Below are 19,626 nucleotides of genomic sequence, written 5' to 3'. Positions count from 1 at the left end.
TATTTACAATCATTTTAACAAATCAGAAAAACATTGTATGAACTCAAATGAGCCACGGATGTTCAGTGAGGGCTGAAGTTCTTTGGGACCGGTGTACTGTTCATCAAAGACATTTGCAGCATATAGCATCTACTGCAGATGTTCCAATATATGCCCTACATACCAAACAACAGCAGCTGCAGAACGTTTGAAGAGTTTGGTTCAACTGAATACTCAGCCTAATAGCCTTATATTGGTAGCTCACATTTCCTGCTGTTTTATATTTTTGAAAAATAACAGATTCATCTCCAGGCATGCAAAAAGATACATTTTAAAAATAGTGCTTAACCGAATATCAAAACTGAAATGAGAAGAAAATTTCACCCTGCAACAAATCCATGAATGTACCAATCCTTTGGTGCTGGGCTAGGATATATGCCAAGTTTAAGCCCAAACGGGAACTTTGTTGCCAAACTACAATATCCTGAAAATTGGGAGTTTCTAACAAACTCCAGGTGATCATTAACCTGAGACCCTTCCTGGCTGTTAGCAAAAGAGAGCCCGCTTTATTGACAGACTCTCAAAGGACTTAAACAAGTCCAAGAAGTCAAGTGAAGTCATCCTCTGGAGTCAAATTGCCATATGTGAAGCCAAAAGGAAGCGCTGCTGGTATGTAATGAAAGGAGTCAGGGAAAGGGATATATAGTACAAAGTCTGCCTTCTAGGACAGTTGAAAATTCAGGACCTTATCCACACAAGACTTACTCTGTCCTCAGTGGGACTACTCACAAGTCTATAGTGACTGAGGCGTATAAGACTTTCCAGGAATGGGCCTGGAGTGTTTGGTCAGCTCTGTGGCTGTAGAATAAAGGAAGACTGTGGAGCATCCACAGGGCTGTCAGAAGCAATACAATCACTTTTGACTGAGTCAACTGCTAAAATGATTACACTGGCTCAGACATATCATTTAACTATACAGAACTCTATCAAACCCTTGGCTTGTAAGTAAAGAGCCGTGTCAGCTAAGGCTATTCCTGCACCACATCGAACCGAATGCTTCTTTGAACACTATTACAGTGCTGTGTTTAGGGTTTCCATCATGCGCTATATACACTTTTCTGCAGCTCAAGTCTGGCTTCCCCAACTGGCTTCCCCATAAATAACAGGAATGGAGGGAGGGAAGCATGTAGCTGAAAACATTTGAGTCGAGGCTCGTCTTCTTCAGCTAAAGGGTTTGGGATTTCTTTAAAAAAAAAAAAATTGTGGAAAAAATCATCCTGTTACTTTTGGAAACTCACCTCTGCAAACTGGAACAATGGTGACTTCTGACATGCTTCAGTAGAATTAGATGCATCAGACTGGCAAGTACTTGAGGAAACCTGAAACAGTGATGACAGGGAATAAAACATCAATGACGTGCCAATAAAGACAGCAGCAATATCTAGTAACAAGAAATACGGTGCAGCAGCACCAACAGCATTCAGAAACACTGTTTAACAGAAGATGGACAGCCTGATGTTTCATAATCCTGAATACACAGAAGTGAATGGAAATAAAGATGAGGTCAGTACTATAGAATCCTTTTTAATACACCTCACAATGGTTTAAACAGCAGTTAGGCCCAAAATATGACGTTTGGTTTTGATTTTAAACTTCACAGAAGGTTTTATGAAACCAAATATTAAAAGGACAGTCTCAAATTAAAAATACATATGACTTGTGTTGGTCACACTACACCTCCTATTTGAAAATTTGTTATGGAGAAAAAGTTAGATTATTCCAAAAGCAAAAACACAACCCACACCATTTCAAAAACTGATTAAGTATGCTAAGTGACAAAAGTGTATTTACTTATAACATTAAAAAAACAACCAACTTCTTAAAAGCAAGAAAATGAATAGTTAAAGGACATCATAAGTCTTGAATTGCTCACATAACAAAGACATGGTATGGAATTTTTAAGAGTGCTTAAGTGACTTAGGACCACTTAGAACTTTCCACTGAAATTCACTTAACACAAAACAAGCTAACAAAAATAGAACATTTAAAACACTATGCTGTGGGTCAGAATAAAGGCTATTGTGATTGAATATGCATTACTTGGTACTTGATTTTCAAAAGCATTTAAGTGACTTAGGAGAACAAGTCCCATTTAAAGGATAATATTAAGTACGAAATATATTTATTTTTTCAGGGTGAAGAGTTATAGTTGCTGTCTCAGGAGACTTGTATTTTCAGCTTAATAGAAGTGCGTAGCATTGCACGGAAAATTATGTACATGGACCTTTTGGAAGCTGATCAACAGCCAATCAAAAGTGAGGAGGCTCTGTGGAATTGTGGGTATGTGCGTGCACACACACACACACACACACACACACACACAAAATGAAGGATCTAGGGATCCTCCCCCACAGAATTTTTAAATGCCAGATTAAATCTTCTTAATGCAGGAAATTGCAAGTATTTTATAAACAAACAAGACAATTTCCTGGGCATTTATCTTAAATTCTTCACCACAATACATTTGCCAATGGCAATTAGTAACAAATGCTGTACACCAAAACACGGAGGGCCCCAAATGCCCTTGTTGATTTGCCAGATACAAATAGTCGTGTGTCCCCCCCATGTACTGGTTGGTAATTTTTGAATTGGAGGTGAGGGGGGACTGCTGGTTGTATTGTTCTATAATTGCATTTTAAATGTGGTGCTGAGACCCCTCAAGCAGTGTGCTTTTTGGGGGGGCTCATATTATGCATAAGCTGAAAAACTGACCCACCAGCAGCTTACGTGGTGTGACTCAGGAGTTTACAAGCTAAGGATGTACACTTGTGAGAATACACGTGTCTGTCATCTATAAGCACAGGGATTCATTAAAACAACCAGGACGAGAAAAGGCACCAGAACGTCCGGTTGTTCTTCTCGGAGATTGCTCCTGCAAGCTACTCATTGCAGCCGAGGCACAGATAGAAGTTACCGCCAAAGAATTTGCTACTTGGGATTCTGATCTCACCCTGCTGCTGCTGATCTCTCGACTCATTAGCCTCCTATGTACACTTATGGACTACTTTGTCCTGGAAGATGATCAATGCAATTCATATGCCACAAGTGAATGAGATTCTACACAAGCAGCCCCACAAGGCTACCTTGACACCCTCCTGCCACCTCTCCTCAAAAAAGTTATCCCCCCTTAAACAAAACACCATTCCTGAGTGTTGTATCTGTATTCCAACAAAATCTCACCAAACAGCAATTTGCTATTCTGCACAGTTACTTTTCACAGTTACTGCACAGTCTAGCATCAGTGGGTTCACCAAATACCGCATAGTACACTTGCTAGTATACGACAGATTATCATAAATAATTGGAACTTAATTATAATCATCACAATGACCGAAAAAGATACATTTGTGATGCACACGCCTTGCCGTTTCACTCAGTCCATTAATTTCAGGCCATTGCATTGATGGGGAGTTTGCAAAGAGTAAAGAGTCCTCAGGATTTGTCCCTTACCTATTAAATTGATAAAATTCAGTCATCTACCATGGTGCCCCAGCCACTAGTGAAGTTTGATTGTAATAAACAACTGTGGAATATCAGTATGAAAATCTCCTAAGGGCTTAATTTTGCCTTTCAAGCAGAGCTCCACATGTGGGGCAGTGTGAAGCCCCCAGCAGAAGTTCCAGGAAGTATGGTGCCTCAGAACTCCGCTGGCCAGTTTGCAAGGGGGGAGAGGTCCTGCTGCACAGCTCCTTTTCCCAACCATTTGGGGTGGTGAGCATGGCTAGCCCCATGTAGGACCAAGGCTGCAAATGTGCTCTGTTCCTGGGAGGGCATGCAAAGGGACAGAAATGAAGAGGTTCCTTGTCACCCCACACTTACGCCCACTGTGGTGCAGGAGGCCAGGCAGAATCTCTGGCCTGATGCTGTTTGCGCTACTCTACAAAAACACAATAATTACTGAAAAGTAACTGTTGAAGGTTGTGGAATAACCGTGGTTGTAGACAATCAAGCCCAGACTGATACTCATCTTGCAGGGTCGATTTAGGCATAATTAAAATCAATTAAAGTAATTAAAAACCAAGTCTGATTTTTTTCCCCTTGAAATCCCCTAAGAATGTGTTCTTTACAAAATTCTGTTAAATATCCCTCCCCCCCAGAAATCATTTAGCCCCAAGCCAAGAACAGTTTTTCCAAATTCAGGATCAGCTGTACAGATATGAATTTGGAACTGCAGCAATGAAAGAGTCTAAGACCACGGCAAAGACTTACACATGAGTAGCCCTGCTAAGTTCAATGTTGAAGTACGTACTTAGGTCTTTGGTCATGGCCTAGAAGGGTCATAGTGATCTCTAATGCCACTATAAGTAGAAATCGTCTACTTTTGTTGGTTGTTCCTCTTTTGTCCACTCCAGCTTGGTACCAGATTCCTCTCAGCAACACACAACTGACATTGGACCATCACTCATGACTTATACCCCAGGTAATGTGGCCCTTTGTAGTTATCAATTGAGCCTAGAGCTCAACATCCAGCCCCTACACAGCACAATCCAGCCCTTCTACCTGAAGCAGAAGAGAAGCATTCTTATACTTTACACATATATTCTCACTTCTCCCCACATCTTTCCTGGCCGAAAGTAAAAGAGAGGAATAAAGAAATTGCAGTGATTGGCACCTTATAAATATCTTAGACTGCTACAAGATTAGATTATGACTGAGGGCAGTGGGAATAATGAGAGTAAAATTGCAGCACTGCTGCTCCGAGGAACTTCTCTGAAGTAACTCACTGAAGCCACTAGGTGTTGCTGTAAGTCTAATAAAAAACACATTAACAGGAAAACGGGATATTATCTATGGGATGTCAGATTTGATACAAGAGGCATTTCCCATGGAGACAAGCCAACATATCCTGAAGCTCTTTCTGATTCTGTTGTTCCCATGATGTGTTTTGCTGCATTTCATGTTCTGTTCTTCTAACAAAATAGCAGAATCAGACAACACAAGTAAAACAACATCTAAAATAGGAGCAGCACAAGGTAATTTAAAAAAACGGTTACCTACCTTTTTGTAACTTGTTCTTCAAGAGGTGTTGCTCATGTCCATTCAATTTTAGGTGTGTGCACGTCCATGTGCACGGTCGTCAGAGATTTTTGCATTAGTGGTATCCATAGAGCTGGCTGTGGTGTCCCCTTGAGTGGTATATTAGGTGCTGCCGGCCCTACGCCCTCTCAGTTCCTTCTTGCCAGCAACTCCGACAGAGGGGTAGAAGGGCGGGTAATGGAATGTACATGAGCAACACATCTCAAAGAACAACAGTTACGAAAAGGTAGGTAACCATTTTTTCTTCTTTGAGTGCTTGATCATGTTGATTCCATTTTAGGTGACTCACAAGCAGTATCCACGGAGGTAGGATCAGAATTCACAATCTAGTGGCTTGCAGTACTGCTCTACCAAAGCCAGCATCGTTCTGGGCCTGCTGGGTAAGTGCGTAATGGGATGTGAATGTGTGGACGAACGACCAGGTGGCCACCCCACAGATTTCCTTGTTAGGTACTTGGGCCAGGAAAGCTGTCAAAGAGGCTTGCGCCCTGGTTGAGTGCAGGGTGTCAATCACTGGAGGTGGCACCTTCACCTGATCATAGCAGCAGCAAATGCAGTAGTGATCCAAGAAGAAATTCTTTGAGCGGACACTGGATGACTTTTCATCAACTTGCGAATGGCTTGGTCTCTTCAATGTACAAAGTTAGCGCCCTCCTGACGTCCAGGGAATGCAATCTAAGCTCTTCCTCTGACTTATGCAGCTTTGGAAAAAAGACAGGCAAGTAGATGTCCTGGCCTGTATGAACACCTTGGGCAGGAAAGCAGGGCAGATGACCCTATCAGGGGTTGGGACCCCCTGTTGCTCCCAGGAGTCAGAGGTAGGTCCCTGGGTAGACTAGGGGATCCGACTGCAGCAGTACCTCCGATCAGCTCTGGTGCGAGCACATGGCCTGACATGGTCCTTTGCCCAAAGCCTCCTTTTTCTGTAGTGCTGGCGGGCCCGTCGACTTTGACTGCTTCTTAGGCACTCGGGATGGGGAACGATGTCAGGTGGACTCTGGTGCCAGCGGTGTGCTGTGCGCCGATGCCAAGGTGCTGGGCGTGGAGTCCAACCGAGAGGACTCCGAGGTAGGGCCAAGCGCAGCCTCCATGAGGAGGGCCCTCAAGCGGATATCCCGCTCCTTCCGAGTTCGAGGGCAAAAGTTTTTTGCAGATCCTGCACTTATTCTTTCTGTGGGACTCCCCCAAACACTTTAAACAGCTCTCGTGGGGGTCACTAATGGGCATCAGACAGCTGCACAATGAACAAGGCTTAAAGCCACGGAAACAGGGCATGCCCCACTCTAAGGCGAAGTCCCAGCCAGGACTCTAACTCCTAAACAACTATTCTAACACTTAATGGTCTAACTAAGTACCTATGAACTAACAACAAAGGAGACAGAACAATGGACTGTAAGAACTGCTAACGCTCCTGCAATGTAGGACAAGGCGCTCTGACCAACTGTCACGGGTGGTAAGAAGGAACTGAGAGGGCGTAGGGTTGGCAGCGCCTAATATACCAAGGCATGAGCACGGCACTCATCGGGGTGCTACAGCTGACTCTCCGGATATTGCGAAGGCAAAAATCTCCGACGACTTCGCACACCTAAAATGGAACTAACATGAGCAAGCACTTGAAGAACAAGTTCAATGGCTATTAGCCAGGATGGGCAGGGATGGTGTCCCGAGCCTCTGTTTGCCAGAAGCTGGGAATGGGAGATGGGGGGGAGGGATAGCTCAGTGGTTTGAGCATTGGCCTGCTAAACCCAGGGTTGAGAGTTCAATCCTTGAGGGGGCCATATAGGGATCTGGGGCAAAAATCTATCTGGCGATTGATCCTGCTTTGAGCAGGGGGTTGGACTAGATGACCTCCTGAGGTCCCTTCTAACCCTGATAATCTATGATTACCCGTTCTGTTCATTCCTTCTGGGGCACCTGGCATTGGCCACTGTCAGAAGACAGGATACTGGGCTAGATGGACCTTTGGTCTGACCCAGTATGGCCACTCTTATGTTCTAACTTTTCCCCTTTGTTTTAAGAGATGACAGAGGAGAAGTCTACATCAACATTTAGCATAACTGATGCAATCTATCTGGGGGCCTAGTGCAAGTTAATTGCTCATGTAAATTACTAATTTTCTCATTAAACCTCTTTTGTTGTGTCCACCTTTAAGTTCTCCTGACCACCTGTCTAATAAGCTCAATCTTGTGTTTAGAAACTGTGTTGGTCAGGAAAACTGAATTTTCTTAACAGAGTGGAAAACAGAGTGTAGTTGGTTGAACAATTACAAAATCAGGGATGTAGCTGGCAGTATGATGACCATAGGGATGGTGGCATAAACCTCAGACCTTCTGTGCAAATGCCACTGTTGAGTTCTCTTTTTCCCTTCCTCTACTGATACATATAGACATTGTTCCCACCCATTCACAGCTTTTGCAACTATAAGTAACACTTGGTACCTCATTTAATGTAGCTTTAACACGGAAGTTAATGTATGTCAAATAATTGACTGAGGCTCAACAGATATGTATCGTTATATCCCTGTTAATCCTCAAGAAATGTATGTTCTTACTAATAAAACTAGTGCTCTCTCGCTCCTTTACTTTAGATTTAATAAGTAGCAAAATGAAGTATTTTAACCCACATAGCTACACTTGTTCCTAATCCCAGGGTCTATTACCATCTTGGGTGGGGTTTTCACACCATGCACCCTTGGCCAAACACACCAACAGTGATGACACTGCTATGCCTAGCACTCCCCAGAGGATTCTGGGAAGGGTTAACTGAGATGATTCTTGTGAATACACCCCATGCTGAGCTCATGTTACATAATAGGAGATCTGCAGTTTCATTTCCACCTCTCAGCCCCCTGCTTCAGAAGCAGAGTCGAGCTGCTTGGACTGGAGACAGAGTGTAAACGCCGGCATTTAAAAGGGTTTTGCAAAGGACAATTATCCAAATTACTGATCCCTGCGAGCTGCTAGGTCCCCAGTCAGGGGAAGGCTGTGTGCGCATTCTGGTGAAGTATAGCACTCACACACCATGTTATAAATCTTAACTAATTGTCACAACAGCCTTGTAAGTGCATCTCTGGACTGTAATGACTTAGCAGGACTTTCTCTACAATTGTTCCTCCTGGCTGCTGGGGGTTGCCCTGGCGCCTGGCAACAGAACCGAAAGCAAGAAGACTCTCTTTCCTGACAGGGACAGGAGCTTTTGCGGGAGAGAGAGAAGAGGAGCCTGAGTGGGAAGGGAGACAGAGGCAGGGAGGGAGAAGGGCAGATAAAGACGACCATTAGAGTTGACATTGCTACAGTCCCCCCTGGTCCTGAAGCTCAGCATTCCTTTGCCATCTAGCAAATAGCTATCAAACTCATTGGTAAGACTACGTTTTAGTCACAGGTGTTTTTAGTAAAAATCAAGAACAGGTCACGGGCAGTAAACAAAAATTCACGGCCCAAGACTTTTACTAAAAATACCAGTGAATAAAACTTGGGTGGTGTGGCAATGTGCTGGTGCTGTGTGTGGGGGGGGGGGGGGGGGGGAGGAGGATAAAAATATTTTCCCTGATCCGTGGCCAAAGATAATTTTATATACTTTTTGGAATAGGGATTTATGCCACAGGTCCAAATGTTCAAATCTGGGCATCAAAAATCTCACTCATGATATACAATACTCATAATGCCCCTGTTGGGCCTATTTGAGCCACTAAATGCACAATTTGGGCCCTCAAATGTACCCTAAATAGCAACCAATCTACTGAAACCTACAGAGAAATGGAAAAACATTTTTTATTTACTGAAGTCTTATGTAAGTGCAAAATATTTGTATTACAGTGAATGAACTATAAAGTATTTATACCTGCTGCGCATAACACAGAGCCCTAATTAACAGGAATAGACTATAATATCTTGAACATATGCTAGCACTTGTAGCCCTTTCAAGATCAAAATTTACATATGACCAATGTAATTGTATTATTATTAAATATTTACATTGCTGTAGCTCTCAAAGGCCCAGGTCAGGAAAGGTTCGGAGTTGTGCCAGGCACTATCATAGAATCATAGAATATCAGGGTTGGAAGGGACCTCAGGAGGTCATCTAGTCCAACCCCCCTGCTCAAAGCAGGACCAATTCCCAACTAAATCATCCCAGCCAGGGCTTTGTCAAGCCTGACCTTAAAAACCTCTAAGGAAGGAGATTCCATCACCTCCCTAGGTAACCCATTTCAGTGCTTCACGACCCCCCTAGTGAAAAAGTTTTGCCTAATATCCAACCTAAACCTCCCCCACTGCAACTTGAGACCATTACTCCTTGTTCTGTCATCTGGTACCACTGAGAACAGTCTAGATCCATCCTCTTTGGAACCTCCTTTCAGGTAGTTGAATGCAGCTATCAAATCCCCCCTCATTCTTCTCTTCTGCAGATAAATAATCCCACTTCCCTCAGCCTCTCTTCATAAGTCATGTGCTCCAGCACCCTAAATCATTTTTGTTGCCCTCTGCTGGACTCTTTCCAATTTATCCACATCCTTCTTGTAGTGTGGGGCCCAAAACTGGACACAGTACTCCAGATGAGGCCTCACCAATGCCGAATAGAGGGGAATGATTATGTCCCTCGATCTGCTGGCAATGCCCCTACTTATACAGCCCAAAATGCCGTTAGCCTTCTTGGCAACAAGGGCACACTGTCGACTCATATCCAGCTTCTCATCCACTGTAACCCCTAGGTCCTTTTCTGCAGAACCGCTGCCTAGCCACTCGGTCCCTAGTCTGTAGCAGTGCATAGGATTCTTCTGTCCTAAGTGCAGGACTCTGCACCTGTCCTTGTTGAACCTCATCAGATTTCTTTTGGCCCAATCCTCTAATTTGTCTAGGTCGCTCTGTATTCTGTCCCCATCCTCCAGCATATCTACCACTCCTCCCAGTTAAGTGTCATCTGCAAACTTGCTGAGGGTGCAATCCACGCCATCCTCCAGATCATTAATGAAGATATTGAACAAAACCGGCCCCAGGACTGACCCTTGGGGCATTCCGCTTGATAGCGGCTGCCAACTAGACATGGAGCCATTGATCATTACCCGTTGAGCCCGATGATCTAGCCAGCTTTCTATCCACCTTATAGTCCATTCATCCAGCCCATACTTCTTTAACTTGCTGGCAAGAATAGTGTGGGAGACCATATCAAAACCTTTGCTAAAGTCAAGGAATAACACGTCCACTGCTTTCCTCTCATCCACAGAGCCAGTTATCTCCTCATAGAAGGCAATTAGGTTAATCAGGCATGACTTGCCCTGGGTGAATCCATGCTGACTGTTCCTGATCACTTTCCTCTCCTCTAAGTGCTTCAAAGTTGATTCCTTGAGGACCTGCTCCAGGGACTGAGGTGAGGCTGTCTGGCCTGTAGCTCCCCGGATCCTCCTCCTTCCCTTTTTTAAAGATGGGCACTACATTAGCCTTTTTCCACTCATCCGGGACCTCCCTTGATCACCATGAGTTTTCAAAGATAATGGCCAATGGCTCTGCAATCACATCTGCCAACTCCTTTAGCACCTTTGGATGCAGCGCATCCGGCCCCATGGACGTGTGCTTGTCCAGCTTTTCTAAATAGTCCTGAACCACTTCTTTCTCCACATATGGCTGGTTACCTCCTCCCCATGCTGTGCTGCCCAGTGCAGTAGTCTGGGAGCTGACCTTGTTTGTGAAGACAGAGGCAAAAAAAGCATTAAGTACATTAGCTTTTTCCACATCCTCTGTCACTAGGTTGCCTCCCCCATTCAGTAAGGGGTCCACTCTTTCCTTGACCTTCTTCTTGTTGCTAACATACCTGTAGAAACCCTTCTTGTTACTCTTAACATCTCTTGCTAGCTGCAACTCCAAGTGTGATTTGACCTTCCTGATTTCACTCCTGTATGCCTGAGCAATATATTTATACTCCCCCCGGTCATTTGTCCAATCTTCCACTTATTATAAGCTTCTTTTTTGTGTTTAAGATCAGCAAGGATTTCACTGTTAAGCCAAGCTGGTCGCCTGCCATATTTACTATTCTTTCTACACATTGGGATGGTTTGTTCCTGCAACCTCAATAAGGATTCTTTAAAATATCGTCAGCTCTCCTGGACTCCTATACAAACAGACAAGCCAAGATGGTCCCTTCCCTGAAGAGCTTGCAATCCTTCCAGTACTTCTGGTTTTGACAACAATCTCTTAATGGGGAGATATAAGGGGTCTCATATCACTGAAGTCATTCAGTGAAATTATATTGCTACAGTACAGAAGACACACCAAAATTAGGCCTAAAGTGTGTTCATTGGTTTGAGGAGAGTCATGCTGCTCAGACATGGGTGCCATCAAATGTTGGCTAAGATGTATACTACATTAATGTAATAATACCTACAAATATTCCTCTTAAGCACTCCTGCTAACTGATTGGTTGGGGACAAGGGAGGAGAGAGAGTGATAGTTACTTACTTCTTGTGCAGTCAGAGCATGTTCCCCTGCTAAAAGCAGCATACTCAGGCCTCCCATCTGCGTAGGATCTGTTCAAGAGTAAAACAAATATTAAGTGTCAGAAGGGTAGCCGTGTTAGTCTGAATCTGTAAAAAGCAACAGAGGGTCCTGTGGCACCTTTAAGATAAACAGAAGTATTGGAGCATAAGCTTTCGTGGGTGAATGCCCACTTCATCAGACACAAGTAAAGGGGTCTCATATCACTGAAGTCTGATGAAGTGGGCATTCACCCACGAAAGCTTATGCTCCAATACTTCTGTTAGTCTTAAAGGTGCCACAGGACCCTCTGTTACAAATATTAAGGTGATTCATCTGCAAGCTGAAAGAAATTACTGTGTGCATTGAAAAACCTCAAAAGGCTACTTGTCACAGATACTCCAAAGCAAGATGCCACAAAGCCAGCCCAAGAGAATCACAAATAACCATTTCTATATACCCTCTGGGATAGACATTCAAAGCCGTTTGAGGGATTTGACAGGATGTGTGTGCTTAACTCCCCTTGGTGTGGCATTACAATTTTACTACCACAGGTTCCAAGCACTACAGTGATGGATATCTTTAAAACAGCAAGTGTGATGATCTCATACCAAACATACACAGAACAGCGCTAATATCACAAATATTTACAATGGAACTGGAAGCTCAAAATGGGGGGGTAATCCTCCCACAGCTACAGAACAAGGAAAGAGGAGGGACCGCATCAGAGATGAAGCTTCCTTTTAACAAAAGGGAAGCATGTTTGCTTTTTACTTATTTTTAAACTAGAGCTGAATTTAGTGTTCAAGCATGCCAGGCTGACAGTGCTGAAGAACGTAGCCCTCTATTTATCCACGGCACCAGTACAGCACAGGCATTTAGTTGGGCAACCTGCCCACATGTCACCCAGCCAATACAATATTAGGTAGAGTTAAAGTAATCTTAATAAATAAATGTCTGGTGTTGACATTGCAATGAACAGTGACACCGTGTACTCACAATACTAGCATTTTTTACTATTATTACTAATAATTGATATTAGAGTAGTGCAAACAGGCTCCATTGAAGATCAAGGCCCTTCTATGCAAGGTGCTGTACAAACACATAGTAAGACAATTTGTGGCCTAAAGAACTCACAAGACAGACCAAGTGGGAGAGAGAGAAAACAATTATCCTCATTTTTCAGATGAGGTACGTCTACACTCAGCCCGGGCTCTGACTCGGGTTTCAGCCCAAGCCCCCCTTCCATTCACACACAAATCAAAATCAGCCTGACTCAGGTCAGCAAGCACTCAGGACCTGGGTCCTAGGACCCATGCTAGGGGGATGGGCCAGAGTCCGAGTTCTGCTATGTATTAGGTTTAAGCCCTGACATTCTGCAGTGTGGACAGAGGTCAAGTTACAGACCCAAGTCAGAAGGCCTGCATAGTGCAGTATGGATGCATTAGCATGACTGTGAGTCCTGGATCTAGCAATTTTAATCCCAGATCTACAATGCAGCATGGATGCTGAAGCAATGGCTTGAAAACACCGAGTCCACAAGCCCAGGCCCCACAGACTTTGGGCTACAATGCACTGTAGATATACCCTGAGACATGGAGAGATTAAATTACTTTCCCAAGATCACACAAGCTGTCTGTGGCGGAGATGGGTATCGAGCCCACTCTCCTAAGTTCCCATCCATTGTCTTAATCACACAACCATTTTTCCTCTCTAAACTTTAATGGCTACATTCATAGGGTTAAGTATTTTTATACTGCTTTTAAACATGAGCAAACAGAGGCTCAGAGAACCTAGCAATTTGCCCCAGGTCACCCACTGAGTTAGCAGGTGAAGAGGGACAAGCTGACTCTCAATGACTGAAGAACACTGCCTGATGCCAGAGAGACTCACTCCAGGCACCACGTTGGTGCAGAATTAATTTTCTGCCTTACCACAATGAGCACTGCGAGGAGCCTTTTTCCAGTTTCCCATTTCATTTCTCATGGGGGAAAAAAAATAAAGCTTAATGAGGCCAAATATGGGTTTAAAGTCTTATGAGTAGTGAGAAGAAAGATAAAATAATCCTCAAAGAGGAAATACATTGGCTTGGTGCAGGGTTTGTAAGAAGCAGTGAACGGAAAAAACTCTGGAGGCAAAAGGTAGGGAGGGGACGAAGGGGAAATCAGTCACATGACAGAAGTATCGTCTTGTCAGGCCAAGCTATCCGGTTCTAAAAGCCCGCCTCACCAGAAAAGTAATCCAACTGCAATAACAGGCAGCAGTTCTTGTCCTTCCTGTCGGGGAACACCAAAGCAAAGGAATGGGGCAATTCAGCGGGTGGAGGGGGAATGGCATCCTTCAAATACAGAATGATGATGTGCGTGATAGCCTGGTCCAAACCCTTTCCCCATTTCCAAGCATTTTCTTTTCCAAAAGAAGGTCTTGTTTGTCTTCCCTTTAAATGAGCACCTTCTTAATTATAGGGTAAGATTAAGGGTTTCATTTTAAAGTGTTACTGTAGTTGCAACAGACACTAAAACCATGTATTTAAAAATAAAAATCAAAAGGAGAAAAAATGACAGCTTAGTGGAAAGTGAAAGTTTAATTTGGTGCTTAAGCAACTAAAGAATAGTCGTGCTGCAGCTGAAGCAGAGAGCTAGAGGTTGGATAGCTGCTCTTGATGAGGACAAAAATGCTGCTACCAAGGTTTCAGATTGCAAAATAAAATAACAAAAGGGAAAAATAAGATTTGTGTGATAACACACTGCATTATGTTTATACCCTCTTGTGCTTAAGTGTTACTTAGGGATCTAAGAACAAACTAAGAAAGATAAATAGTTTAAAATGGTAAATGCTATTTTAAAATTATTTACAGGTATTCAACAATAAAGAAGATCTCTCTCTCTCTCTCTCTCGTTATCGGCTTATTCAGAAAAGAATATTAAATGTTAATAGTATAATGGAAGTTGATTTGTGACCTTAACTACAGCTTTCTTTCTTGCTAAAGCTAACAACATGAGTATCACTTTGTTTGAAAATGATGGATTTTATTACTACTGGATTATAAAAAGACAGAACACTGCAAGAAATGTCCATGCAAGAGACACACTGTACAGAATGTCTGCCTACTGAATGCATTTAAGCTTTGCCTTATGCCCTATAAGTAGGGCCCTACCAAATTCACGGCCATGAAAAAGCATGTCAAGGACTGTGAAAACTGGTCTTTTATGTGCTTTTACTCTATACTATATAGATTTAACGGGGGAGACCAGCGTTTCTCAAACTGGGGGCCCTGACCCAAAGGAGAGTTGCAGGGGGTTATAAGGTTATTTTTTTGGGGGGGGTGTCAGGGTATTGCCACCCTTACTTCTGCACTGCCTTCAGAGCTGGGCGGCTGGGGAGTGGCCACTGCTGACTGAGGGCCAAGCTCTGCAGGCATCAGTGCATAAGTTAGGGTGGCAATACCGTACCATGCCATTCATACTTCTGCGCTGCTGCTGGCAGGGGCTCTGCCTTCAGAGCTGGGATCCCAGCCAGCAGCCGCCGCTCTCCAGCTGCCGAGCTCTGAAGGCAGTGCCACTGCCGGCAGCAGCGCAGAAATAAGGGTAGCAATACCACAACCCCCCCTACAATAACCTTGTCCCCCCCAACTCCTAAATAGCTGAAATCATGAAATTTATGATTTTCCAGTTGATATAGCAACACTGAGGCCTTTCATGATTCAGTGATGTGAACTTCTCCATTGTGAACACGTAGTACTTTCATAGACTACTTTTGTACCGGTGGAACATCTGCTTTTCACTAGTGGGGTGCAACTGTGACATGAGCAGAAACCCTACCAACTTAATCTGTGACCCACAGACTGAAGTACACTGTTCCTAGACAACATAAAAACATTGTGCTCTTTACAAAAGGAGGGTAGTCTGGTGACTAAGACACTGGCCTGGAACTCAACACATCTGGGAGCATTAATGTACTATTCAAATTCCCCCCTCCCCCAGTCATCCAATTGTGTTGTTTTGGATATATTTACTTCATTCATTTCTACTAAACAAATGAGGAGGTTACTCACCCTGTGCAGTAACTGACGTTCTTTGAGATGAGTGTCCCTGAGGGTGCTCCACTCCAGGTGTCGGTGCGTCCCTACACCTTCACTCGGAGCTTTTTAACAGCAGTACTCGTACCAGTCGTGCACGCGCAGAGCCTGCCCCCCCACTCTGAGTGTACCTTAATAGTATGCATGCACGACCGGTCTCCTCAGTTCCTTCTCTACAATGGAGGCTACCCCAACTCTGAAGTAGAGGGGAGGAGGGTGAGTAGTGGAGCACCCACAGGAACACTCATCTCAAAGAATGTCAGACACTGCACAGGGTGAGTAACCTCCTCCTCTTCTTCGAGAGATGTCCCTGTGGGTGCTTCACTCCAGGTGACTTAAAAGCAGTGTACCTCAAGGAGGTAGGGACTTCGGATTTGGTAGGAATGCAGTAGATAATACTGCTCTGCCTAATCATGTATCAGAGAGAGGGCCTTGAGTAAGGGCATAATGCTTAACAAATGTGTGTTTAGAAATTCAAGTGGCCACTTTACAGATGTCAGCCAGAGGAACTTTGCATAGAAAAGCCACGGAGGTAGCCACAGATCTAGTGGAGTGAGTTCTGATGCCGGCTGGAGGCGTAACTTTCTTTATCTGATAGCACAGTCGGATATACTCAGAAATCCAGTTTGAAAGTCTCTGGGTAGAAATAGGTGTCCCTATGGAGCGCTCCGCAATGGAGACAAAGAGTCTAGAAGAGTTCCTAAAGGGCTTGGTTCTATCCAAATAGAAGGACAAAGCCTTGTGTACATCTAACATATGCATTGTGGATTCAAAAGAGTTTGCATGTGGTTTAGGAAAGAAGGTTGGTAGGTGTATCGGCTTATTGATGTGGAATGACGAATGCACCTTTGGAAGAAATTTGGGGTGTAGTCAGAGGGTAACTTTGTCCTTAAAAAATAGTGTATAAGGTGGGTCTGCCTTGAGAGCTGCTATTTCTCCTGCACATCTGAAGGAGGTGATTGCCACTTAGGGCTTGGCTACACTGGCACTTTATACTGCAATAAAGCCTCCCAGAGCGCTTTACCTTACTCCCCGTTCACACTGGCAAGGCACGTAGAGAGCTCTGACTCCCTAGCTAGAGCGCTCCTGGTACTCCACCTCCACGAGAGGGATAACGGCTGTTGCGTATTGGCTGAGACGCCCCAGGGCCAGTGTGAATGAGGACTTACGTTACAGCGCTCTGACTGACCTCCGGAAACATCCCATAATCCCCTTAAGTCAAGTGGCCTCTCTTCTCTTTGTTGTGAAATCGGCTGAGGAATACGGAAGTGCCTTTTCAGAGCTCTGTTTCAGACAGCGGCTGCTTATCTGCAACGGGGCAAAGCAAACGTTTACTGAGTGAGAGACAGGGGGGTTAGGGGGATCTGAACTTACAAGACAGTGTGCTGACACACTCTCAGCACTGCAACCCCCCCCCATACAAACAACACACTCCACCCCACCCCCCTCATTTGAAAAACATGTTGCAGCCACTTGAACGCTGGGATAGCTGCCCATAATCCACCACTCCTAATGCCGCTGCAAATGCCGCAAGTGTGGCCATGCCAGTGTGCTTGCAGCTGTCAGTGTGGACAGACTGGAGCGCTTTCCCTAGTGTGCTCTCCGAAGGCTGGTTTAACCCAAAGCGCTTTACAGCTGCAAGTGTAGCCAAACCCTAAGAATGCTGTTTTCATAGAGAGGTGTAAGAAGGATCAAGTGACTAGAGGCCCGAATGGTTGTTGAGTTAAGTAGGATAATACTAAATGAAGGTTCCATGGAGGAGTAGGAGGTTTAATGTCCGGGTATAGGGATTGGAGTCCTTTGAGAAAATGTCTGGTGATTGGATGAGCAAACACAGAGGTATCGTCAATCTTGTCATGAAAAGTTGTAATAGCAGCTAAGTGGACTTTGATGGAGCTGAAAGAAAGGCCAGATTGCTTAAGATCTAATAAGTAGTTAAGTATGGGCGGAAGAAGTGCAGAAGTAGGAGCAAGTTGTTTAGTTGAGCACCATTGTGTGAATCGCTTCCACCTTTGGAGATATGTTGTGCGAGTAGATTGTGTTTTGCTATGTAGGAGCACTCTTTGAACCTGCTCAGAGCATGCTAGTTCATTTTGGGAGAACCATGTAGGAACCAAGCTTTGAGGTGAAGCATGGACAGGTTGGGGTGCAGAAATTGGCCGTGTTGCTGTGATAGGAGGTTCGGAGTGAGAGGCAACGAAATCGGTGGGCGAATTGACATTCTGGTGAGGAACACAAACCACGGTTGTCTGGGTCACGACGGGGCAATCAGAATTACCGTAGCACAATCTGTTCGTATCTTTGTCAGAACTCTGTGGAGAGCCAGTATTGGGGGGGAGGGAGGGAGAAGCATACCTTAGCTTACATGAGCTCAGGAACACATCTCCTAAGGAATGTTTGCCCAATCCCGCTCTGGAGCAAAATTCGGGATATTTCTTGTTCTTCGCAGTCGTGAAGAGGTCCAGGGTTGGATATCCCCAAACGCGGAATATATTGCGTATGATCGTGTCATTTATCTCTCATTTGTAATCCCAGGGAAAATGTCTGCTTAGTTCGTCTGCGGTGATATTCAGGGCCCTGGGAAGATAGGCGGCTGATATCCGGATGTTGTTCATGAGGCACCAATTTCAAAGCTTCACGGCTTCCGTGCAAAGCAAGTGAGATTGAGCCCCTCCCTGCCTGTTGACATAGAACATGCATGCGATGTTGTCTGTCATTATCCGAACATGTTGGTTCTGAATGAATGGGAGGAAGTGACGGCGGGCATTGCGTATGGCTCGCGGTTCTAGGATGTTTATGTGTAGGGAGGCTTCGGTGGAAGAACATAGCCCTGGGCTGTGTGGTGGGACATGTGTGCTCTCCATCCCGTGAGGGATGCATCGGTAGTCATTATGAGTGATGGGGAGTCCTGGAGAAAAGGGACTCCTGAGCAGAGGTTGGAAGGAACCGTCCACCATTGGTGGGAGTCTTTGACTCTGAAGGGTATGGATAGAGGATTGTTTACAGCATGTATGTTCGGTCTGTAAACCGTGGCCAATCAAGTTTGGAAGCACCTCATGTATAGGCATGCATTTTTGAACACAAAAGTACACGAGGCCACGTGGCCTAATCGTTGTAGGCAGTCTCGTGCAGTGACCTGGGGACTGTTGCGAGTTTTGTAACCAGGAGTTTTATGGTGTTGAAATGATCGAGCGGGAGAGACGCTATTCCCATTCTGGAATCGAGACGCACTCCTATGAACTCCAGTTGTTGGGTAGGAGATAAGGTGGATTTGTTTTTGTTTATTTGTAGGACAAGGGAAAGGAAGCAAGCGACTGTAAGCTGTGTGGATCCAAGAGCTTCATCGAGTGTTGAGGCTCTGAGGAGACAATCGTCGAGATAAGGAAATATTATAACCCCGTTTCCTGAGGTGGGCAGTAACCACGTCTAGGAGTTTGGAGAAAACTCGGAGGGCGGTAGATAGGCCGAAGGGCAACAGTCTGTATTAAAAATGTGTTGAATCAAGGATAAAACAAAGAAAACATCTATGGGCTGGGTGAATAGTCACATGAAAATAGGCGTCCTGTAGGTCGAGGACTGAAAACCAATCGCCCTGCTCCAGCGCTGGGATTATGGTGGTGAGGGTAACCATTTTGAACTTTTGCTTCTTGATAAATTTGATAAGCCTGAGGTCAAGGATCGGTTGCCATCCCCTGGTTTTCTTTTCTGTTAAGAAGTAACGGGAATAGAAATCTTACCCTCTGTGTTGTTCCACTGATTTCCACTGCCCCCAATTGAAGGAGATGTTGTAGTTCTTGGAGGAGGAGTTGCTCATGAGAGGGGTCTCTGAAGAGGGACAGGGAGGGTGGCGGGGAATAGGAAAGGGATGGAATAGCCAACTGTGACAACCTCTAAAGCCCACTTGTCGGTAGTAATATTTTGCCACTGATAGAAGAATGGGCATAGGCAGTGACCAAAAATAGGGGCAGGCGGTGTAAGCGCTGAAGTGGGAATATTGTTTACTATACC

The 19,626-nt window shown here is 44.6% G+C and overlaps 1 protein-coding gene across 3 annotated transcripts in view; it reads right to left on the bottom strand.

Annotated features, from left to right (window-relative positions):
- The window catches only part of BBX (BBX high mobility group box domain containing), a 99,512-nt gene that overhangs the window by 60,102 nt on the left and 19,784 nt on the right, over window positions 1-19,626 (bottom strand). For all 3 annotated transcript variants that reach the window (XM_034790550.1, XM_034790559.1, XM_034790569.1), the window contains exons 4-5: window positions 11,526-11,593; window positions 1,278-1,358 (exon numbers count right to left, since the gene is read on the bottom strand). In XM_034790550.1, the coding sequence (XP_034646441.1) occupies window positions 1,278-1,358; window positions 11,526-11,593 (149 nt within the window). The remainder of the gene's footprint in view (window positions 1-1,277; window positions 1,359-11,525; window positions 11,594-19,626) is intronic.

Source organism: Trachemys scripta, chromosome 1 (genome assembly GCF_013100865.1).
Source record: "Trachemys scripta elegans isolate TJP31775 chromosome 1, CAS_Tse_1.0, whole genome shotgun sequence".
Taxonomy (NCBI): domain Eukaryota; kingdom Metazoa; phylum Chordata; order Testudines; family Emydidae; genus Trachemys; species Trachemys scripta.
Note: the sequence above shows the minus strand (reverse complement) of the source record. Positions and strands in the feature narration are given on the sequence as shown.